Source organism: Anser anser (genome assembly GCF_964211835.1).
Source record: "Anser anser genome assembly, chromosome: 3".
In the NCBI taxonomy this organism is placed as follows: Eukaryota; Metazoa; Chordata; class Aves; order Anseriformes; family Anatidae; genus Anser; species Anser anser.
Genome location: NC_139722.1, coordinates 30,123,288 through 30,148,703, shown reverse-complemented (window position 1 = coordinate 30,148,703; position 25,416 = coordinate 30,123,288). Strand labels below are relative to the sequence as shown.

Here is a 25,416-nt window from a genome sequence, read left to right as displayed (position 1 = left end):
GTAAAGCACATAAAGCAAATTTTAATGACTGAAACAATGGAAAATGATGAGGTGCATAATTTGACACTCACACCAATAATATTCAGGAATGCTATAGTCTGTATTTATATCTGTAAGAATGCTTGTGTCTGTGATTTATTTTAAAAAATGTTTAGGATGTGATGGATGTATAATGTCTGTGGTATATTGTTTAAAAACAATAATAATATTTTGTTGATTTTATTATCCTAATATTTATTTAAATTTTCACTTGCAGCACTAATTTTCTACAAGTATCTGACTTTTTTTGACTGAACTTATCAGAGATGATTTATGACCATTTAACGTGGTAAATTTACTAATTATATTGTTCCATTGTGAATAAAGATAAAAAATATTATTTAAGAAGTGGATTTAGAATAAAATAGTTTTAAAAGTCTTTTTTTTTTTTTTGTCATCTTTATTTTCCATATATTTCAGCAATAGCTCGGAGAGTGAAGTTATTGTAAATTTCCTTCTGCTGTAGCTTATTTGGGAAGTTGCAAATAAGAAGCAGTTATATAACTGTCTTTTTATCCTGTTTTAGAAACTGTTAATACAGTAACTATGGATAGATATATAATCTCATAGACACAAATGGAAAATGTAGCCCCATTTCAATGATTATAATAGTAACTTCATAGATAGATAAGGGCAGGCATTGTGCAACTATACAGAACAAAACAATGAAATATATGAAAAAGTGTTATGGTAATATCATTTTTATGACTTATGTACACTAACAGTTCCAGTTCTTATTCCTACATATGAGGGGAGACCTCATCACAGTCTACAACTTCCTCGTAAGGGGGTGTCGAGAGGCAGGAGACCTTTTCTCCATTAACACCAGTGACAGGACCCGCGGGAATGGGGTTAAGCTGAGAGAGGGGAAATTTAGGCTTGACATCAGGAGGGGGTTCTTCACAGAGAGGGTGGTTGCACACTGGAACAGGCTCCCCAGGGAAGTGGTCACTGCACCAAGCCTGTCTGAATTTAAGAAGAGATTGGACTGTGCACTTAGTCACATGGTCTGAACTTTTGGGTAGACCTGTGCGGTATCAAGAGTTGGACTTGATGATCCTTAAGGGTCCCTTCCAACTCAGGATATTCTATGATTCTATGATACAAATTTCCGCGCCCCCCCCCCCCCCCCCCCCCCCAATTCTATATTGTCCTGGTTCCAGTTAGGACAGAGTTAATTTTCCTCCTAGTAGCTGGTAGGGTGCTATGTTTTGGATTAGGATGAGAAGAGCCCTGATAACATGCTGATGTTTTAATTGTTGCAGAGCAGTGTTTACACCAGGCCAAGGACTTTTCGGCTTCTCGCTCTGTCCTGCCAGCGAGCAGGCTGGGGGTGCAGCAGGAGCTGGGAGGGGACAGACCCAGGACAGCTGACCCAAACTGGCCAAAGGGGTATTCCATACCATCTGACGTCATGCTAAACAATATATAGGGGTGGCTGGCCGGGGTGGGGGGGCCGGCTGCTCGGGAATAGGCTGGGCATCGGTCAGCGGGTGGTGAGCAATTGCATTGTGCATCACTTGTTTCATACACATTATTATTATTAATACTATTATCATTATCACTATTATTATTATTGTTATTATTATTTTCCTGTCTTAATAAACTGTCTTTATCTCAACTCACAGGCTTCACTTTCTTGTTTCTCTCCCTCATCCCAGAGAGGGAGGGGGGAGGGTGAGCGAACGGCTGGGTGGTGTTTAGCTGCCAGCCGGGTTAAACCACAACATATACTAATATAGATGTTAAATTTGCTGAACTGGAAGGCAGCAAGTTTAGATTTAAAAAAAAGATATGACAAAAACATTAGCATGTCGTCAGATAAGAGACTGCTTTAAAGTCTTCATCTGTTCACAGAAAAGTATTTCCACAAATTTTCAGATCCTTACAAACCCCTTATCATAGATAAGGGGATATCTGTGTAGTCTCATAGACTTTTAAGTGAAACCAAGTTACAGCATTTTGCCAATGCCTTCAACATGGCAAGTCCACTTTAGATATAAAACACTCTCTGGAAGTATTTGTCTTTTTTCTTTGACTGTAGAGGGAATATTGAGATGATCGATTCATTGACTGAAGTCAAAAGGGAAGTATCCAAAGCATCACATCTAAACATGAGCATGGCTGAACTTCTGGGGGGGGGGGTTATGCTACATCCATGAATACTGAAAATGGGATAGCCATATGGAGTTCATTTTAATGTCTCTTTTTATATTTCCTTTTGTATAATTTTGATCAACTCTAAGCAAACATTTTTCACCTGTTCACTCTTTATGCTGAAACTCTGTTTTCCTTATATTTGTGTCTGGTTTGTGATATTCTGTTCTGATGAAACAGCTTTCTGTACTTAAGTTACACCTCTTGTCTAGTGCCCTTCAAAAGAGATTTAGAATAATGTATGTAAGCCTTGACTTTAGCAAGGCTTTAGCAAGGCTTTCGATACCGTCTCCCATGATATCCTGATAGCAAAGATGAGGAACTGTGGGATAGAGGAGTGGACAGTTAGGTGGGTTGAGAACTGGCTGACTGGCCGAGCTCAGAGGGTGGTGATCGGTGGCTCATAGTCAGGCTGGAGACCTGTGACTAGCGCCGTTCCCCAGGGGTCGGTGCTGGGTCCAGTTTTGTTCAACATCTTCATCGACGACCTTGAGGAGGGAATAGTGTCTGCCCTCAGCAAGTATGCAGATGACACAAAGCTGGGAGGAGTGGCTGACACGCCAGAAGGTTGTGCCGCCACTCAGCGAGACCTGGACTGGCTGGAGAGATGGGCAGGAATAAACCAAATGAGGTTTAATAAGAGCAAGTGTAGAGTCCTGCACATGGGAAGGAACAACCGGATGTATCAGTACAGGCTGGGGGACGACCAGCTGGAGAGGAGCTCTGAGGAGAAGGACCTGGGGGTCCTGGTGGACGACAGGTTGACCATGAGCCGGCAGTGTGCCCTCGTGGCCAGGAGGGCCAATGGGATCCTGGCGTGCATTAAAAGGAGCGTGGCCAGCAGGTCAAGGGAAGTGATCCTCCCCCTCTACTCTGCCCTGGTCAGGCCTCACCTGGAGTACTGTGTCCAGTTCTGGGCTCCCCGGTACAAAAAAGACAGGGAACTCCTGGAAAGAGTCCAGCAGAGGGCCACAAAGATGATACGGGGCCTGGAGCATCTTCCCTATGAGGAAAGGCTGAGAGACCTGGGTCTGTTCAGCCTGGACAAGAGAAGACTGAGAGGGGATCTTATCAATGTGCATAAATACCTGAGGTGTGGGAGACAGAGAGATTTAACCAACCTCTTCTCAGTGGTTTATGGGGACAGGACAAGGGGCAATGGCCACAAGGTAGAGCACAGGAAGTTCCGCAGCAGCATGTGAAAGAACTTCTTCACGGTGAGGGTGACAGAGCACTGGAACAGGGTGCCTAGGGAGGTTGTGGGGTCTCCTTCTCTGGAGATATTCAAGGCACGTCTGGACGCCTACCTGGGCAGCCTGCTCTAAGGAGCCTGCTTTGGCAGGGGGGTTGGACCCGATGATCTCTCGAGGTCCCTTCCAACCCCTTCGATTCTGTGATTCTGTATGGAAAATACATTTGCACTTCTGAAATGGAATGATACATTTAGAATCATTAAACTAGAGAATAGTGGAGATCCAGGAAGGAGTCCACAGTAAAATATAATGGATGCTATTCAAAAAAGATGAGAATTGTACAAATCAGGTTGAGAGAAGCCAGCTTGGGGCAACCAAAGAAAATTGTGCCTTAATTATTATTAAGTGGTTTTATTAATGACCAGGATGATGAAATAGAGTGTATTCTCAACAGGTCTCTGGCTGAGACAAAATGAGGATGGGAGTAAGGGTGGCAAGAGAGTGATTGGGGCAGGGCAGAGCAAAGCAGAGATCTAGTGAGACCTGAACAAACTGGAGAAATGGGTTGACAGGAATCTTGTGAAATTTAGAAAAGACAAATGTCTTGCAACTAAGCAGAAATAATCCCATGCACTACTGGGGGTGACTTGCTGGATAGCATCTTTGCAGAAAAGGACCTGGGGACACTGGTGAACACCAAGCTGGACATCATCTAGCAGTTTCCTCTTGCAGCAAAGGTGGCCAACAGCATTCTGGGCTGCAATAGGAAGAATGTAGCTAATCGGTGTGGGAAAATGATCTTTGCCCGCTATTTCACACTTGTGAGATCCCATCTGGAGTGATGTGTCAAGTTTTGAGCTCCCCAATACAAGAAAGATGTTGACTTACAGGAATCTATCTAAGCAAAATACCATTTTCAAAAGTATTAAGGAAGTTTAAAATGTTCTCTCTCCTTAAAAATAAGGAAAACTAGGTTTCCGGAACCCTTTTAAGATTTAAGTTTAGATAAATTGATACTCGTCTTATATTGTCTGATGGTATTTCAACCAGCTCTGAGATCTAGTTTAACTTACCACTTCCTTAATTTCAAACACTGCTGTTCTTTGCCTCGTGTTGCATTTCACAGTTGTGTGGAATTTCAAGACGCTCAGAAAAGTCATTCAGTAACTTCCTGAAATATGTCTGAAATTTGTTGTAACAACCTTTAGACAAACAACATTTACCTAATTACTTTGTTAATACCACTATTTACATTCAAAAATATGATCTCTTAGTTTTCTTGTATTGCCCCATCCAGCTGTCTGTCAATGTATACAAGCAATATAATAAACAGTTCTGTGAAGGAAACATATTTTTGCTTTGGGTCATAAAAAGAGTACTTATTTGGAATGAGTTTCTTGGAACACGTTAATACATTTTAAAAGTTTGTTGTTGTTGTTGTTTGTTTTGTTGTTGTTGTTGTTTTTTTTGTGATCTATTGGTTTTGGTTAAAAGACTTTTTTTTTTTTTCTTTTTTTTTTATGTTCATGAAAGAGAAATGGGTAGAAGAGAATACAAATCCTAAGCTGCCTAAGCTGTTTCACAGGCATCACTGTGACGTCAACTAAACTACAAAATTATCATGTTAGCATAGAAATACTCACTAGGTTTAAAAATGAGACATACATGGAAAGATGTACTTTATCAAGCAGAAGTCCATAAACCAGAAGTAAGTAATGAACACATAAAAATTAAAGAAAAAAAATCAAGTCAGAACATGAGTATTTATTTCCACTTCATGATTTTGATGCAAATACTTTACAGTTAAAATTCTAAAAAGCTACATTTCTTTTCGTTTCCACCTTTTAAAATGATCTATAGCATTCTAACACATCACCCTCAATTTACCATAACTGTTAAACAGAACTTTACACTACTGCTTATTATTTTATACACTTTTTTTCATAACTGAAGAAAATTAATCCAGCTTCATAAAAAACTCATTCTATGTATGCACATTATTGTTTTCTTTTGGAAAACTGGAAGATCCAGTGGTATTTTCATTTGGATATAGACCAGCTCAGAATTAGGAGTGACTTCAGGCAGCATGCCCTGGAGTATAATTATGAAACAAATAGGAAGTCTATTTCAGCTTCTTAAATGAGGGGCATTATAAAGCTGATGGTGGCAAGGCAGTGATGCAGTACAGTTATATATAACTCTGCATCCTTTCCTGTGGGGTTCACAGACAGACCTGCAGGTAAGGAACTAAAAGTTTGTGGGACAGTCTACTTTCTAACAGCTTTGAATCCTGTGCAGTAAGGACGTATGATCATTTGGTTTCTGATTGCTTGTCTCCTTTCACGGTTGAGGAAAAAAACTGAAGAGTAAGGATACTTGGGTATTATATACTGTCATGGTTAGATGGGACAAAGCATGCAGTGGAATGGAAAACAGATAGGAGGAAGCATCACTAGACTGTTACTTGATGTGCAGTGTTATCTGAAATACAGTGTTGATCACTTTGTATTTTCTAATGTTGTCCTAATTTATTTAGCATAAATGTATATATATAATTTATATATATTAATGCAAAAATGTGTCAGATATCTTTAAACATTGAGATATATAGTATTTAATGGGAATGCAAGCATTTAATCTACTGTTCACAGGTTGTTTTCTGCATCATTCCAGCTAAGAAGATATGTCCTTAGGGTATGTCTTTACAGTATTCTAGAAGCAGATAAGCTGATCATGAAACTCTGTTTTTGTTAATCATTTTATGTGATATAAATGCTCAGCTGCAGTCACTTTAGTAGGAGTGATTCTTGATTAAAAACTTCTGCCAATCATAAGATTAAAATTCTTAAGGAAGTCTCACTATAAATATTCTTCATGTTTCATTTTTTTCTTAGCCAAAATTAAAATTTCTTAGTGTATTTTTTATCAACTGAATTTTTTCTCTTTCACATAATAGGAAAATTCATGAAGGCTGATTTTAAGCAGGCTAAATAGGCTGATGTTCCATGCTCTTCTGCACTACCGTAGTGCATAAGATTAGATACTGATTTCCTTTTATTAAGGCTTAGCTCAAAAACTGGGGCTTTACAAAAATGTACCACCTAGTTCAAAAAATTAAATGGCTTTAATATCCAGAGACACATGTAGTTCAGAGCTGGTGAACTAAGCTTCTGTGTCTGGAACATGTAACTTTTCCATGTGGGTTGGTATTTGAACTCCAATGCCATTTTATAGTGATACCGTAAACTCTTAACTAATAGTGATGAGGTAAAGAAAAGTGATTCTTCTGAGACAGAACTTGCTTCACAAATCTCAGGGACAATTTGGACTTGCGTTATATTTGACAAGTTCAAGTCAGAATTTCAAGCTGGAGCTAGAACACAAAGGTAAAACTGTACCTGTTGGGAGGTGGGACTGACATTTCCAGGTTCCTTTTGTTGGGCTTGATTATCAGTATATTATTATTTTTTTCTGATGACAAGAAAAGTTCACTAATATTTCTGCTGCTAAGAGGATGTTGAAAAAGCCAGCATACTTGGTACAATTTGTGCTGTCAGCTGAGGCTGTTGCTGACATTAAGAATGTTTCTAGTAGTCAAATAACCTTGAACCTGAAGTGCTAACCAGAAAAAATGCAAGTTACATAAATTACTCTACAGTGTTTAGACACATGATGTACTCTGCCAAAGAGGAGGTACCAGTTAATACGGTGAAGAAAAAATCCTATAACTGAAGGCTACGGGGAGGACATGGAACAAATTTGTTTAAAATGTCAGAGAGGTCAGTTTGATTCATTAATAAGCTATGTGAGAGCAGTTTTTTATAGGTGGCTGAATGATGAGTATACCACAGAATAATTTCATCAAGTGTTTGCTTTTGTCACTCCATTCTCTTAGTGGAATTATGTCCTATATGTGAGGATGGATATTGAGTAAAGCAGTACTTTAAGCAGACAAAACAACAACAAAGTGTACGAACTTTAAAACACAGTTACCTGTGCAGTGGAAAAGCAAAACACAGTTTTATCCCTAAATTCATAGGGAAGATTCCATAACATGCTGTTCACCTAATTTGTTTTTATTTCACAGATAGAACAGGCTGAAGCATCATTACTTCTGTTCTCACACTTGGTGTCAGGAGCTAGATCCTGTTAAACAGGCATCAAATAGGCATGTAATAAAGAAGGATAAGGATTGTGATGTTCAGTTCTAGAATACCTTTAAACTAAAGCATCCAGCTCATTTGGTGAAAATCAGTGCTGGCTTTGGCACCTAACTGTGAGAGTGTCATTGCCTAGACGGGCTTTCCTAAAAGGAGCTGACAAAAAGTAAAGGGATGATGAGGTTACCTCAGGCAGATAGACTGCAGGGAAAAACATAAAAAATAAAAAAAATTGAAGAAAACTGAAGTTCTACCCCTCTGGGGACCTTCAATGGTGTATAAAAATTTACAGCATTCACTGAAACTCAAATTAAGAAGCTGAAACCTCTTCTCTCATGTACATATATTGCCTACCTATTGGCTAGAATACTCATCCCAAGAGTGGGGGATTTAGCTCAGAAAGCAAACCCACAAACTCTGCAAGAGAAGAGGAAAAATGTTTTTCCCTATATTTATTCTGTGCTCCTATTCTCAGCACATTTCATAGACTCTTGGACTTCCACTATCAAACACTGTACAAGAGGCGGGAATGAATCAAAATAATTTATTTTCGTAGACTTTGTTATGGTAAAATAAATAGATGGACAAATGAATGACTGAATAAATGAATGAATGAATGAACACATTTTTATGTTTGTCTTAATATTTTTCTAATGTTTCTTGTGGCTTTAGTATGTGTGACAGGCCACAGTCATTTGATATTATCCGCAGAACTGTGATTCTAAGTAAAAAGGATCAACTTTTTTTTTTTTTTCTCTTCGTCTTTCCAAGTTGATTTGAGGCTTTCTCAATCAATTTCTTCCTTTGTATGTTAATGTATTGTAAATGGTTGTAGTCTATTAAATCACTGTAATTGGAAATAAACTATGATGAACCAAGGAAGAAGATGAAGGCAGAGATTCAGTCACAGTTGTAGATGCAGTTACTCTAGATAATTCAAGCAATGGTAAAGTTCCTGTATCTTGCTTAAAACTTTGGTCAGTTCCTTTTCCCTAACATCAGTAAAAGAACAGTTAGGATTGGGCTTCATAGATCTGAAGAATTTGCCCTCTTTTTCTAAGGAATAAGTTCATTAACATTTCAGTAACATTCCACCTCCTCCAATGCATCTTACAAGAATAAACTGACAATTCATACGACCAGTTCTGTATTAAGGGTTTTCAGTTTTAATGTTGTGTCATAGAAAATACAGTCTTCAGAGACTACGATTAAATTCAGACTTACTAGTCTGACAGTTTGTTCCTCTAGAAAAGACACGAGAGGTTAAGCAGTTTCTAATGATACTGATCTTACCCACTGCGGAAAGGGCAAGTTTCCTATCTCAATAAAACAAAGACTAATAATGTTAATAAAATTCTTGCTAAAGTGATACCATGCAATTACAATGAACACAAGAGATGTCTCTTGAGCAAAATTTGCCATTTTCTTTCCAAACAATCTCTTCCAAATATCCTGGTAAAAAAAAGATTCTCCTATGGGATTTATATATATCTATATCACCCAGGAACTTGAATTTCTTTGAAAATTACAGGTATTCATCTGCTGGAAAGACATTTAATTTAGATACTTATATTCCCAGTGGCTGATACCTGCTTAAGATATATATATGTGTCAGTGACTTATTTATATATCCAGCCTTAGCAGTAGAGCACATGGCATAGCTGAATTACTGAATCAATACTATCATGTTGTAGTGTTATTAATTTGGCTTAGGTCTTTCAATCATGTGCAGACTTTGGCACTTATGTGAAGTATAGCTGAGTTTTTAGTTCAGGATATAATCTAGATTTTGAATGCAGGATATAATCTAGATTTTGCTGTTGACTCTTCCTCATCTTGACTGTCTACTTTCTTTGTGCCCGAAAGAGATGAATGCATATGTACATTTGCTGTCTACAAGGAATTAAATTTTGCTGTGCTTCAAAGATGTATAAATATAATTTTCCTTATTTTATTTTTATTCATGAGAGTTAGGATTAATTAATACTTGTATGCAAAAAACTTTTCTATGGAGTAGAAAATGACATTCATAATTATATCAAATGGATTGTTCATAGTATTGTGGCTTTTGGGTTTGTGCTATAAAATGATATAAACATTTCTGTTGTATTTATGTATCCACAGTTACATGTAATGCTTTACAAAATTAAATGGCTTTATGCCATTTTGGTTGCAAACATTAATTTTTCAATGCCAGCTTTATCTTTAGGGACTGATACCTTTAGTTTGTGTTTGCATTTTTCAGCCAATACTATTTAAAAGATTCATAGATTCACTTTCACACACACACTTAATTTTAATGACCAGCTAAGTTACATCAAGATAATCTGTGCAGGGAAAAAATCCATATTTGTACATTAGGTGTATTTTTGTACTAATATCCTTTTTAGTAAAAAGACAGAAATAATATAAAATATCCATTAAAAAAAAAAAAAGAGCTTTTGAAGTGAAGATTTACATTTATACCATCAGAGCTGAAGGTAATGATAACGAAATACTCCTGCTATTTCAAAATGCACTTGCAATAATGTGGTTTATTCATGCTCTATATGCTACATGAATACAATAAATGTACTGTATCAGATCTCATTAAACTAAGCCTTCAAGCCTAGCTACCTGAAAATGTAAAGGAGCACAGAAATTAAATTATTTATAATGTTTCACTAGAATAAATATTTAGATTCTAGGTCTTTGTGTTTTTAGGACATTTTTATGAAAATTGTTAATATGACATTGGAATATAAGATGGTCAAATGCAGAGGTTATTATGTCATTAGATTATAGACATAGGGTTGCATGAGCAAATTCTCCCACGCTAACCAACTGTACTAAAATTTTTATTCTGCCTATGTAAAATATTAATTGCTGAAAAATATATATAATAATTTCCTTGGGATTAAATAGTAAATGCTATCATGCATCATTACATGATCAGGAAGCAATCCTTTCAGAAGTTAAACAGCAGTGCATACTGGTTTACTATAAATTTTACTGTGAGTGCTTTAAGCATATTGCAAATCAGATCACTGCAGATTAATGATAAGCACAAAGTGTTTCTTTTCTGAAAAGACTCCTTACATTATATGAACAAGAATCTGCCCAGAGCAGCTATGGTGATTTTGAATGGAGATGAGGGCTAAAACCTCAGCTATTGTAAACCATATTTCAGAAAACAGACGGGTTCAGGAAGAGTTTGGTTGTCAAGAAACCACTGCTGTTTAGTCTTTCTTTGTCTATAGTGGTAAAAATTACATTATTTTTCTGGATGGAGCCTGAGACCACATCTTCTGTATGATGTACCAGAGAAGCAAGTACGACAAATCCTCTTTTCACATGGTTTTCCCAAATACTCTAGGTAATGAATAATTATTGGTTATTAATTAATATTATATATGTGAATATATATATGAAAACCAATATAAAGAGGTACTGTAAAATGATTTTTTGTGTTATTATCAATGAGATTTTAATGACTTAAAACTCAACATATCCTATAACTCATACTGCTAGAAAGTGCCCTTATTCACCTACTCTTTTCTGTACATTCTATGGATTTTAATATGTCTAAGAGACATAAAATAAATCCAAGCCTATGGCCAGGAGTGAAATTCCATTAACGGTCTCTGAAAAGAAGGGGATTCCTTACTCTGTTATGAACAGGACCAGAACACAATGTATTAGTACAAATGTATCTGTTTTCTCCAAGATGGACTAAGTTACTAAAAATAATCATAATTCTATCAATTTCAACCTCAACACTGCCCTCTAGGTATTGTTCCTATAGGGCATTTATATACCATACAGAAATTCTTCTAATCTCCTGGGACAGAGAGCTGCTTCTTACAAACATTTCTTAGTACTCTACTGCTGACTAGCAGTAAGTCAACAGGAATCACTCAACATTTGTCTAGAGTGTTTCAAATTCAGTTATTAAATTTATGGGTTACTTCTGCTGCTCTGTTTGAACATCATCTTTATAATCTACCAAAACATATCTTAAATTTTAACCCTTCCAAACTATGGGAAATGAAAAATAGAATCCCAATTTGAATTTTGAGCTGTTCTCTGAAATATATGATGCTGTCATTAAAAAGTCAATGTCTGACAAAAGTTAACAAATACATACTGGTATCTGAAATAGCTGTAGTAATTCAGATGCCAGTGCTTGCTACAACAGAATAAATTTTGACATTATATATGTGATTGATGTGTGTATATGTGCTGGGAATTCAACAGAAAATCATGTCCTGAAATGTAAGAAAATCATTAGCAGAAAAAATAATATAGGCAACTGTTAGGTTGCTTATCTTTTGCATTTCTTTGTGTTTACTTCCTTTCTTTGCTTTCTCCCTGGGTGAAGAGATAGGGAAAAAAATTATAAACACAAGACAAATATTAAAACTATTGGTGGAATGGCTCTTTTTTGCACATAAAATATATTTTAAATATCAAGGGAATAAATTTTAGACTGAAGGTTCAATGAGAAAATAAACATATTTTTTGTCAGCAATTTTAAAAAGGGGGAAAACAAGAACTGACTTAACAAATAGTTTTTACCTTCATATCTTTGTCCATATTTTGATATTCAGTCATGTAGCCTTCTAATATCCATCTGGGTCAGACTGTCTATTTAGCTAGGTATCATTTTTTTTGACTAGTTAGGAAGAGTATGTGAGCATTGTTGTCTTTACACGTGTAGTCCTGTAACCAAGTTGTTTTGGGAGGGATATTCCTGCTACTCCTCCTTAGTATCTGTGCATGAATCTGCTGTTCAATAATCTGATCCTTCCATTCTACTCAGCATTAGTAAGGTTCATGGGATTATTCCTCCATAGGTGCAGGACTCTGCACTCGCCTTTGTTGAACTTCATGATGTTCCTCTCTGCCTAACTCTGCAGCCTGTCTCTCTGAATAACAGCACAGCCTGGTGTATCAGCCACTCCTCCCAGTTGTGTATCATCAGCAAACCTGCTGAGAGTTCCTTCATGAACAACACTGAAAATAGCGCTTGGAGGGAAGCTTCTTATTTTGAAGAAAAAAAATAGTCAAAATAGTAGCTGATCTTTTCAGATCTTCATTGAAAACAAACAAACAAAACAAAGAGAAAACATGCATACAAGAAAGAATTGCTGACAAATTCTCTTTTTTTTTACCTTTGCTGTGATTCTCAGAACCTCATAAAGAGGAGGTTGAGTAAATTAGGTGTGGTGGTTTTACCCAACTGTGAAGCTGAGCTCCACTATAACCACTCTCTCACCCTCCTCAAAGGAAAAGGGGAAGGAAATATGATGAAAAGGACTCAAGAATTGAGATAAGGACAGTGAGATCATTCAACAGTTATCGTCATGGACAAAACAGGCTCAGAAAAATGATTATATTAATTGATTACCTATTACTAACAAGCTACAGCAGTAAGAAAAACAACAACAACAAATTAAATCCACCTTCTTCCCATACACTCTCTTCTACCTCCTCCAGCAGCACAGGGGAATGGGGGCTTGTCCTGGTTTCAGTTAGGACAGAGTTAATTTTCCTCCTAGTAGCTGGTAGGGTGCTATGTTTTGGATTGGGATGAGAAGAGCGCTGATAACATGCTGATGTTTTAATTGTTGCAGAGCAGTGCTTACACCAAGCCAAGGACTTTTCAGCTTCTCGCTCTGTCCTGCCAGCGAGCAGGCTAGGGGTGCAGCAGGAGCTGGGAGGGGACAGACCCAGGACAGCTGACCCAAACTGGCCAAAGGGGTATTCCATACCATCTGACGTCATGCTAAACAATATATAGGGGTGGCTGGCCAGGGTGGGGGGGCCGGCTGCTCGGGGATAGGCTGGGCATCGGTCAACGGGTGGTGAGCAATTGCATTGTGCATCACTTGTTTCATACACATTATTATTAATTATACTATTATCATTATTATTATTATTGTTATTATTATATTCCTGTCTTAATAAACTGTCTTTATCTCAACTCACAGGCTTCACTTTCCCGTTTCTCTCCCCCATCCCAGAGAGGGAGGGGGGAGGGTGAGCGAACGGCTGGGTGGTGTTTAGCTGCCAGCCGGGTTAAACCACAACAGGGCTGCAGTCAGTCTATAACACTTCATCTCTGCCGATCCTTCATGGTCACTCTCTGCCCCTGCTCCACGTGGGGTCCCTCCCACGGGATGTCGTCCTTCCCAAACTGAGCCTGCGGGGGCTTTCAACAGGCAGCAGCTCTTCAACAACTGCCCCAATATGGGTCCGTACCCCGGGGTCCATCCGTCAGGAGCCAACTGCTCCAGCATGGGTCCCCCATGGGCAGCAGCTCCCCCCAGACCCCCTGCTCCTGTGTGGGCTCCTCTCCACGGGCTGCAGCTCTGGCCCGGGGCCTGCTCCTGCGGGGGCTCTCCATGGGCCGCAGCCTCCTCCAGGCCACATCCACCTGCTCCACCGGGGCCTCCTTCACGGGCTGCAGTGTGGAGATCTGCTCCATGTGGGACCCATGGACTGCAGGGGGACCACCTGCTCCACCAGGGGCCTCTCCACAGGCCGCAGATGAACTTCTTCACCTCCTGCCCTCCTTGTGCACTGACCTTGTGGTCTGCAGGGCTGGTTCTCTCTCCCAGCTGCTGTCACGCAGCAGTTTTTTCCCCTTTCTTAAATCTGCTCCCACACAGGTGCAAACAAAATTGTTTATTGGCTTGGTTCTGGGCAGCAATGGGTCCCTTTTGGAGCTAGCTGAAAATGGCCCTTATCTAACATGGGGCAGTTGCTGGAATCTTCTCACTGAAGCCACCCTTGCAGCCCCCCACTATCAAAAGCTTGCCAGATAAACCCAATACATTATATTACAGTGTTGTGGTTTAACCCGGCTGGCAGCTAAACACCACACAGCCGTTCGCTCACCCTCCCCCCTCCCTCTCTGGGATGGGGGAGAGAAACGGGAAAGTGAAGCCTGTGAGTTGAGATAAAGACAGTTTATTAAGACAGGAAAATAATAATAACAATAATAATAATAATAGTGATAATGGTAATAGTATTAACAATAATAATGTGTAAGAAAACAAGTGATGCACAATGCAATTGCTCACCACCCGCTGACCGATGCCCAGCCTATTCCCGAGCAGCCGGCCCCCCACCCCGGCCAGCCACCCCTATATATTGTTTAGCATGACGTCAGATGGTATGGAATACCCCTTTGGCCAGTTTGGGTCAGCTGTCCTGGGTCTGTCCCCTCCCAGCTCCTGCTGCACCCCCAGCCTGCTCGCTGGCAGGACAGAGCAAGAAGCCGAAAAGTCCTTGGCCTGGTGTAAACACTGCTCTGCAACAATTAAAACATCAGCATGTTATCAGCGCTCTTCTCATCCTAATTCAAAACATAGCACCCTACCAGCTACTATGAGCTACTTAACTCTGTCCTAACTGGAACCAGGACAGATATCCACCCCTTATTCCATACCATTTATGTCATGCTCAGGTTACACTCTGTCCAATACATTCTAATTAATCACCATTTTCATCTATGATATATAGCAATCATGGTAGTGATGACATACATTATTATATAATAATTAACATACTACAATTCAACTCATGGGCTATTCTCACCCAGTATCAAATCCCCTTGAGGTACACACCGGACCTCCCCATTCTTTTGCATTACCCACCAAGTGCATCCAGGTCCCTGAGCAAAAGCAATTCCACGAATGGGTTTGCCTTTTCCTGAGGCAGGAGTAGCCCAGACTGTTTTACCCAGCATGTTTCTTACGTGCACTACAGGAACTTTATCCCCTTCTACAGTGCGTAACAGGTTTGATTGGGCAGGTCCAGCTCGGTTGGCAGATCCCCTGGTATTGACTAACCAGGTGGCCTTTGCCAAATGTGTATCCCAATTTTTGAATGTCCCAGCACCCATTGCTTTCAGTGTAGTCTTCAACAGTCCATTGTATCGTTCAACTTTTCCAGAGGCTGGTGCATGATAGGGGATGTGATACACCCACTCAATACCATGTTCTTTGGCCCAAGTGTCTATAAGGTTGTTTCGGAAATGAGTCCCGTTGTCTGACTCAATTCTCTCTGGGGTGCCATGTCGCCATAAGACTTGCTTTTCAAGGCCCAGGATAGTGTTCCGGGCGGTGGCATGGGGCACAGGATATGTTTCCAGCCATCCGGTGGTTGCTTCCACCATTGTAAGTACGTGGCGCTTGCCGTTGCGGGTTTGAGGGAGTGTGATGTAATCAATCTGCCAGGCCTCTCCATATTTATATTTCAGCCATCGTCCTCCATACCAAAGAGGTTTTGACCGTTTGGCTTGCTTGATTGCAGCACATGTTTCACAGTCATGAATAACCTGTGCTATAGTGTCCATGGTCAGGTCCACCCCTCGATCACGAGCCCATCTGTAGGTTGCATCTCTACCTTGATGGCCTGAGGTGTCATGGGCCCATCGGGCTATAAATAATTCACCTTTATGTTGCCAGTCCAGGTCCACCTGAGCCACTTCAATCTTAGCAGCCTGATCCACCTGCTGGTTGTTTTGGTGTTCTTCAGTAGCCCGATTCTTGGGCACATGAGCATCTACATGGCGTACCTTTACAACCAGGTTCTCTACCCGGGCAGCAATATCTTGCCACAATGCCGCAGCCCAGATGGGCTTGCCCCTGCGCTGCCAGTTGTTCTGCTTCCATTGCTGTAACCACCCCCACAGGGCATTTGCTACCATCCATGAATCAGTATAGAGATAGAGAACTGGCCACTTTTCTCGTTCAGCAATATCTAAAGCCAGCTGAATGGCTTTTACTTCTGCAAACTGACTCGATTCACCTTCTCCCTCAGCAGCTTCTGCAACTCGTCGTGTAGGACTCCATACAGCAGCTTTCCATCTCCGATGCTTTCCCACAATACGACAGGACCCGTCAGTGAACAAGGCATATTTCTTCTCATTTTCTGGTAGCTTGTTGTACAGGGGGGCTTCTTCAGCACGAACCACCTCCTCCTCTGGTGATATCCCAAAGTATTTGCCTTCTGGCCAGTCCATAATCACCTCCAAGATTCCTGGGCGACTGGGGTTTCCTATTCGAGCCCGCTGAGTAATCAGTGCAACCCACTTGCTCCATGTAGCATCAGTTGCATGATGCGTAGAGGGGACCCTTCCTTTGAACATCCAGCCTAGTACCGGCAGTCGGGGTGCCAGGAGGAGCTGCGCTTCAGTACCGACCACTTCCGAAGCAGATCGAACTCCTTCATATGCTGCCAATATCTCCTTTTCAGTTGGAGTATAGCGGGCTTCAGATCCTCTGTATCCCCGACTCCAAAACCCCAGGGGTCGACCTCGAGTTTCCCCAGGTTCTTTCTGCCAGAGGCTCCAGGTGGGACCATTCTCTCCGGCTGCGGTGTAGAGCACATTCTTTACATCTGGTCCTGTTCGGACTGGCCCGAGGGCTACTGCATGAACTATTTCCTGCTTAATTTGTTCAAAGGCTTGTCGTTGCTCAGGGCCCCATTCAAAAGCATTCTTCTTACGGGTTACTTGGTAGAGCGGGTTTACAATCAGACTGTAATTTGGAATATGCATTCTCCAAAACCCCACGACACCTAGGAAAGTTTGTGTTTCTTTTTTGCTAGTTGGTGGAGACATAGCTGTTATTTTGTTGATCACATCCATTGGGATTTGACGGCGTCCATCTTGCCATTTTATTCCTAAAAACTGGATCTCTCGTGCAGGTCCTTTAACTTTATTCTGTTTTATGGCAAAACCAGCCTTCAGAAGGATTTGGACTATTTTCTTCCCTTTCTCGAAAACTTCTTCTGCAGTGTCACCCCACACAATGATGTCATCGATGTACTGCAGGTGTTCAGGAGCTTCCCCCTGCTCCAGCGCAGACTGGATCAGTCCATGGCAAATGGTAGGGCTGTGTTTCCACCCCTGGGGCAGCCGATTCCAAGTATATTGGACTCCCCTCCAAGTGAAAGCAAACTGTGGCCTGCACTGTGCTGCTAGAGGGATGGAGAAAAATGCATTAGCGATATCAATTGTGGCATACCACTTGGCTGCCTTTGATTCCAGTTCATACTGGAGTTCTAGCATGTCCGGCACTGCAGCACTCAGTGGTGGCGTGACTTCGTTCAGGCCACGATAGTCCACTGTTAGTCTCCACTCACCATTAGACTTTCGCACTGGCCATATGGGACTATTAAAAGGTGAATGAGTCTTGCTGATCACTCCTTGGCTCTCCAGTTGACGAATTAGCTTATGGATGGGACTCAGGGAGTCTCGGTTGGTGCGATATTGCCGCCGGTGCACAGTTGTGGTAGCGATCGGCACTTGCTGTTCTTCAACCCTCAGCAACCCCACAACAGAAGGGTCCTCTGAGAGACCAGGCAAGGTAGACAACTGTTTAATGTCCTCTGTCTCCAAAGCAGCTATGCCAAAAGCCCAGCGGAACCCTTTTGGGTCCTTGAAATATCCTCTTCTAAGATAGTCTATGCCAAGGATGCACGGAGCATCTGGGCCAGTCACAATACGGTGCTTTTGCCACTCATTACCGGTTAGACTCACTTCAGCCTCCAATACAGTTAACTGCTGGGATCCCCCCGTCACACCATAAATACAGATGGGCTCTGGCCCTTTATAGCTTGATGGCATTAGAGTACATTGTGCACCGGTGTCTACCAAAGCCTTATACTTCTGTGCGTCTGACGTGCCAGGCCATCGAATCCACACAGTCCAATAAACTCGATTGTCCCTTTCCTCCCCCTGGCTGGAGGCAGGGCCCCTCTAGTCCTGGTCAGAATCTTCATTTCTGTGTTTAAAGGACTGCCTGCTGGAAGTTGGAGCAGCAAACCTTTCAGAGAACTCCTTTTTCCCAATTGTTTTCCTTTGCAATTCACGTACCCGTGCCTCTAGGGTCGCAGTAGATTTTCCATCCCATTTTCTCATGTCCTCTCCATGGTCACGTAGGTAAAACCACAGGGTGGCGCGGTGTGTGTGCCCACCATATTGTCTTCCTTGCATAGATGAACGTTTACCCCTAATAGCTGAGACACTGGTTTGTACAGGTGGGGAGGAAAATAAACTCTCTTTAAGTTGGTGGATCTCTTCAGAAAGTTTCTCCAAGGTATTCTCTTTTAGCTGGTGGACACTGGTTCGTTCAGGTGAAGGGGAAGATAATCTTTCTTCAAGTTGGTGGATCTTTTCAGAAAGTTTCTCCAAAGCATTCTCTTTTAGCTGGTGGACACTGGTTCGTTCAGGTGAAGGGGAAGATAATCTTTCTTCAAGTTGGTGGATCTTTTCAGAAAGTTTCTCCAAAGCATTCTCTTTTAGCTGGTGGACACTGGTTCGTTCAGGTGAAGGGGAAGATAATCTTTCTTCAAGTTGGTGGATCTTTTCAGAAAGTTTCTCTAAAGCATTCTCTTTTAGCTGGTGGACACTGGTTCGTTCAGGTGGAGGGGAAGATAAATTCTCTTTAAGTTGGTGGACCTCTTCAGAGAGTTTCTCCACAGCTGAGACACAGGCCTTTAGGGAAGAGGAGAGATTTCCTTCGTACTGCCGGAGTATTTTAGTCACTTCATTCACTGTGGGATTCTCCTCCGTTTTCCAGGCTAGCATTGCCAATGAGCTGGCATATGATGATGGGGCACTCTGTACAAACTTCCGCCACATGGGTAGTGTACACCGGACTGCATCTGGATCTGCGGATGTTTGTGCGTCGTCTAGGTCCTTATAAATTACTTCCCGTACGGCCAATTCCCTCAGGTACTGAATTCCCTTCTCCATGGTGGTCCATTTGCTTGGTAAACATACAAGTTCTTCCTTGAAGAGATACCTTTCCTTCACAGCTGACAGGAGACGCCTCCAGAGGCTGCGAGATTGTGCTCCATCTCCAATTGCTTTGTCAATGCATGCGTCCCTAGCAAGGGATCCCAGCCGCCTGGCTTCCTTGCCCTCCAATTCCACATAATTGGCTCCCGTGTCCCAGCACCGGAGCAGCCAGGTGACAAGCTGCTCGCCTATACAGCGACCAAAATCTTTTCGCACATCTCGTAGCTCACGCTGGTATAGAGTCCGGGTAATTACTGTTGATTTTTCGACATCCTCATCCTCATCTTCAGTCCTCTGCACCTTTGATGGCTGGTGTAGAGTCCGGGTAGTTACTGTTGATTTTCCGACATCCTCATCCTCATCTTCAGTCTCCTGCACCTTTGATGGCTGGTATGGAGTCCGGGTAGTTACTGTTGATTTTTCGCCATCCTCATCCTCATCTTCAGTCTCCTGCACCTTTGATGGCCCAGCCTCGTCTTCACTACGCCCAGACTTAGCAGAAGACTGTCTGCGTTTTAAACGACCTGAGCCTCTATACCATTTTTTCACCTTGTCTACAGGGGCAACTTGCACTGCTACAGCTCGTTTCTCTGACCCAGCCACAGGGTCTGCCACAGGGGTTGGAATACCCTCTGCGGGGTCAACTTGCACTGCTACAGCTCGTTTCTCTGACCCAGCCACAGGGTCTGCCACAGGGGTTGGAATACCCTCTGCGGGGTCAACTTGCACTGCTACAGCTCGTTTCTCTGACCCAGCCACAGGAGTGGGAGCAGCTGCAGGAGCTGGAGCGGCTGCAGGGGCTGGAGCTGGAGCGGCTGCAGGGGCTGGAGCGGCTGCAGGAGCTGGAGCGGCTGCAGGAGCTGGAGCTGGAGTGGCTGCAGGGGCTGGAGCTGGAGCGGCTGCAGGAGCCGGAACGGCTGCAGGAGCTGGAGCGGCTGCAGGAGCTGGAGCTGGAGTAGCTGCAGGAGCTGGAACTGGAGCGGCTGCAGGAGCTGGAGCGGCTGCAGGAGCTGGAGCTGGAGTAGCTGCAGGAGCTGGAACTGGAGCGGCTGCAGGAGCTGGAGCGGCTGCAGGAGCTGGAACTGGAACGGCTGCAGGAGCTGGAGCTGGAGTAGCTGCAGGAGCTGGAACTGGAGCGGCTGCAGGAGCTGGAGCGGCTGCAGGAGCTGGAGCGGCTGCAGGAGCTGGAGCTGGAGCGGCTGCAGGAGCTGGAGCTGGAACGGCTGCAGGAGCTGGAGCTAGGTTGCTAGTAGCATCAATTGCAGCTCGATAGGCACAAGCCAGACCCCAGCACGCTACAGTGATTTGTGTCGCTTTGGAACTGCCAGAGTCATGACACCTTTTTTTCAAGCATTCTGCCAGCTTTTTAGGATTTTGCAGTTGTTCAGGGGTGAATGTCCAAAACACTGGAGGTGACCACTGCTCTAGAAACCTGCCCATATCCTCCCACACTCCCTGCCACTCGCAACTATCCCGCCTCAAGACAGATCTCCGGATGAGATTCCTAAGTAGTTGTTTAACCCTCCACAAAATCTGAAGCGCATTCAGGAGACATAACAACAAGAGCAGGCTGGTCTGAGTATCCCAAGGATATTCAACATCTCGGAGAACCACCGTAACTAACTCGGGGGATAAGAGGGTGGTGGTGAAGGAGAAAGGGAGAGTGAACAGGTAGGGAAACATGTCTTCCCCTGTCCCCTTCACAGATTGGCTCCCTAACGAAAACAGGCAATAGGTGTAATTGCTAATAGTTTCCGAGATATGGGTTCCAAAGTATAGAGTCGATGTCAGTGCTGAGTACAAATACCAGGTTAAAGTCATGACCAGATATCTCATCATTTCATAAGCCATTGCTACACCGCACAGTACCATAACAATCTTAAACCAGGGCCCGGAAAGGATAAACAGTGCAACAGGGAGCACATACAGAAAGTAACGCACCATAAAACTCAATTTGGAATACAGGTACAGCAGACTGGAGATTAAGGCGATCAACATGGTGACTAGCAACTATTAAGCAGGTCCAATACTTATACCAATTTTAGTTTAACACACTCTGGTCAGATTTGTCGATATCTCAACCCTTCGGGCCCCACGTTGGGCGCCAAAAGGGCTGTTGTGGTTTAACCCGGCTGGCAGCTAAACACCACACAGCCGTTCGCTCACCCTCCCCCCTCCCTCTCTGGGATGGGGGAGAGAAACGGGAAAGTGAAGCCTGTGAGTTGAGATAAAGACAGTTTATTAAGACAGGAAAATAATAATAACAATAATAATAATAATAGTGATAATGGTAATAGTATTAACAATAATAATGTGTAAGAAAACAAGTGATGCACAATGCAATTGCTCACCACCCGCTGACCGATGCCCAGCCTATCCCCGAGCAGCCGGCCCCCCACCCCGGCCAGCCACCCCTATATATTGTTTAGCATGACGTCAGATGGTATGGAATACCCCTTTGGCCAGTTTGGGTCAGCTGTCCTGGGTCTGTCCCCTCCCAGCTCCTGCTGCACCCCCAGCCTGCTCGCTGGCAGGACAGAGCAAGAAGCCGAAAAGTCCTTGGCCTGGTGTAAACACTGCTCTGCAACAATTAAAACATCAGCATGTTATCAGCGCTCTTCTCATCCTAATTCAAAACATAGCACCCTACCAGCTACTATGAGCTACTTAACTCTGTCCTAACTGGAACCAGGACATACAGAAATAAGCTCCTCCAAAATCAACACCATTATATTACTCTGCATGACAGCATTGTGGTTATTCCTCAGGTGCTGAAATGATGGAATAAAATTTCTTTCCTCTCTTTTTAGGTTTTGCATATTACCAGTAAACATCAGGAAAGTCTATTTTGTGAACATACAAGTTTTAAGTGTGGATTCTCAAGTTGTTCCAACAAGCTTCAAGCAGGAAATTTTCCACACCAAAACAGAATTAAAAATATTGTAACACTGAAATATGATTGAAAGAGTGTCAAGTGTACTACTGCAGAGTATTAGTTGTTAATAATGTATCTCCATTCATAAATTTTGTATCTTGTTCTTTGCCATGGTGAAAAATAGTAGAATCTAACAAATTCTTGATCCTTTTTTTATATGATGCTTACTTACTTTACAGGGCGTTCATGAATGAAACTCACCATCAAGACATATAAATGCTTATAAAAAAGGCTCACTTTGCTTAGAACAAACTGTAGGATGTAAGAAAGACTAGCCTACCTCTGTTAGGCCTGACTGGAATATCTGTTAGACAGAAATCTGTTTTTAATTTGAATTGACTGGCAACAAATTAATTCACTACACCTATGACAACAGTATCAAAGTATTATAGGACATAAAACTGTTTGTTACAGGGAGAGCTTTTATTTTCAAAGTTTCCTAGATACTCCCTATTAATAAATAAAGTGAATATGAATGGCAACACAGTGATCTTAACTCAGAAGAAGATAATAGTTATGTCTATAGTGACTGAATCAAGCACTGTGCTACTTTATGTAAGTTTCACAGTATCTAGAGGCAAATGCCAGTTGTGAGAGCTAAAGAGTTTATACATATACACTGAGGAGATTGCTTATGGGCAATTTTCTTTGAATATCCAGAAAATGAAATTAGATGCACACATAGCATTAAATATCTAAAGGCATAGTTTCTCTGGTTAGAAGATCCTCTTAGAAGGATCCTGAAGGATGTCACTAGTATTTTCTTCTGTCAGAATGAGTCATCAGATTGTACTGGAAAATTTAAATATGTCTGGCATATGTATGAATATGGTACACTGAAGCTGTAGTAAAATCTGTTGGTTACAGAGGGCTTTCAATGTCTTTTTTTCTCATTGCACTTTACCAAGCTGATTATGTGGCTAGATATTTGCACATGATAACCTCTTCATTTTCTTGTTCATCTGAAAAGTTTGTTAAGGGCTTTTGGGAATAGTGTCCTTTTGCTTTGACAAAAGTTTTATGACCTGTTGCATAGAGTTTTGCAACAGGTATTTCTTTGCTTCGGCTGTACTCAGCAGCACTAGGTAGCAAGCAAAATGGAGCCTGATCTTACTGATTTCATTGCCCCTCTTGGAAATACTCTGTGCTTTATTATACAGTATTGCAAAAGATCATTTTATACACAAATACTTATGCAAGCACCTTTTGGAAGAACAAAAATGTCTCATACGTGGCCATAGCTAAGAAGCATGAAAATTAATTAAAACAAACACTAAGAAACGTCAGGGATACATTCTCAGTGTTGAAATGTGTTTGTTGTTTGTTTGTTTGTTTGTTTTCTTTTGTGAATGACAGGGAGCGGTGGGGGGAAGGGGGGTGGGGGGAGGGTGTGTGGGGGGTTGCCCTGGCAAGAAATTCCTGTAATTTGGTTTTAATAACAGTTATTTCCATACTTGCATGAATTACTTTTAATTGCTGTGTAGCTGATTGTTAATGGAATGTATCATTTTAACAGTTATTCCTTATTCTCAGTACTAAGTACTTATTCTCTGTGTATGTTAGAAATGATGTGAATGAAATACAATTAAAATAAATACAATGACTAAAAAATAATAATTTTCAACATTTGCATGCAGTATATAAGTATGCTGCTTAGAAAAGAAGATCAGTATTCTTATAATTACGTCATTTGGGGCAGTAAATCCATATTTTAGAATGAAATAGCCTTGCTTTTCAAAAAAATTTGAACACAGAACTTCTAGTGGTTGACAGTTATATCAGAAAGTCAAACCAAAATCAGTCAAATTTTCAGAATGTCTGGAATTTCTCTGAAAAGTTGATAGATTCATTTAGATGCCTATATAAGGATTTAATTTCCTTTGAAAGCGCTATCTTTTGACCTCAGTATTGTGTCTGAGACCCTACTGAGAATAACTGGCTTGGAGAAAAGTGGAATTCATGGCCTGATAAGTCCATGACATTCTGCTACTGCCTGTGTGTGAAATTTAATGGCTTGTGACAGGTCAATTAAAGCTAAGAAGCTCATGATTTGTGTGACAGATTGGTTGTTTATAAACTGAATTGATACGTGTACATAATGTAATCATTTGCATAGTTAATTTATTATTGTTGTGAGCATTACAGTGGCTTGTGTAAATTATACCAGTTTGCTGTTCAAATTAAAATTGATATTGATGGATTTGTTTTGACTTTGCACAGGTTGGCCCTGACTAGAAATTTGTCTGGATGCTACTCTTTGTTGTCTGGAGTCAGATGACAGTGTGACTGCATGTCAGGTCTGAGGACATAAGTCAGTGGAAGCAGGCAAAACTGCTTAGCTCTTGATACTACCAGAGTTCAAATTTCTGTTCATGGCTCTGGAAGAAGATGGATGAGTAAGAGAAAGGTTAGGCAGACCACCTCTGTAGTTCAGTGTTCAGGGCTATCACCAATGGATGCTGGGCAGTTAGCAAGTACATGTATTCAAGCTTTATAAGTATTTGTTTCAGGTACAACAGATTCAACAGAAAAGAATGACAGGAATCTATGTCCAAAACACTGATGGTTAGTGCAATTTACTGGAATGTGTCTGAGTAAAATTTATGGCTTTCTACAAAGGATAACTTTAAACAAGTTGGCTATTTTTATTCTGAAACCATTATAGTTGCTGTAACACTGCATATAGTGAAATGCATCCTTATATTTTCTTTCTTTCTTTCTTTTTCTTTCTTTCTTTCTCGTTTTCTTTTTCTTTCTTTTCTTTCTTTCTTTCTTTCTTTCTTTCTTTCTTTCTTTCTTTCTTTCTTTCTTTCTTTCTTTCTTTCTTTTTTCTTTCTTTCTTTATTTTCCTTCCTTCCTTCCTCCCTCCCCTCCTTCCTTCCTCCCTTCCTTTCCTTTCTTTTTCTTTCTTTCTTTCCTTTCTTTCTATTTCTTTTTCTTTCTTTCTGTCTCTCCTCTCCTCTCCTCTCCTCTCCTCTCCTCTCCTCTCCTCTCCTCTCCTCTCCTCTCCTCTCCTCTCCTCTCCTCTCCTCTCCTCTCCTCTCCTCTCCTCTCCTCTCCTCTCCTCTCCTCTCCTCTCCTCTCCTCTCCTCTCCTCTCCTCTCCTCTCCTCTCCTCTCCTCTCCTCTCCTCTCC

The 25,416-nt window shown here is 41.6% G+C and overlaps 2 protein-coding genes across 2 annotated transcripts in view; both read right to left on the bottom strand.

Moving 5' to 3' along the window:
- The window catches only part of LOC310897021 (uncharacterized protein), a 78,697-nt gene extending 60,400 nt beyond the window's left edge, over window positions 1-18,297 (bottom strand). Inside the window, exon 1 of the mRNA XM_083830123.1 lies at window positions 14,432-18,297. Within this exon, the coding sequence (XP_083686249.1) occupies window positions 15,117-18,170 (3,054 nt within the window). The 5' untranslated portion in view covers window positions 18,171-18,297 and the 3' untranslated portion in view covers window positions 14,432-15,116. The remainder of the gene's footprint in view (window positions 1-14,431) is intronic.
- The window catches only part of LOC310897022 (uncharacterized protein), a 248,767-nt gene continuing 241,647 nt past the window's right edge, over window positions 18,297-25,416 (bottom strand). The window contains exon 4 of the mRNA XM_083830124.1: window positions 18,297-21,927. Coding sequence (XP_083686250.1) covers window positions 18,303-21,344 — 3,042 coding nt within the window. The 5' untranslated portion in view covers window positions 21,345-21,927 and the 3' untranslated portion in view covers window positions 18,297-18,302. The remainder of the gene's footprint in view (window positions 21,928-25,416) is intronic.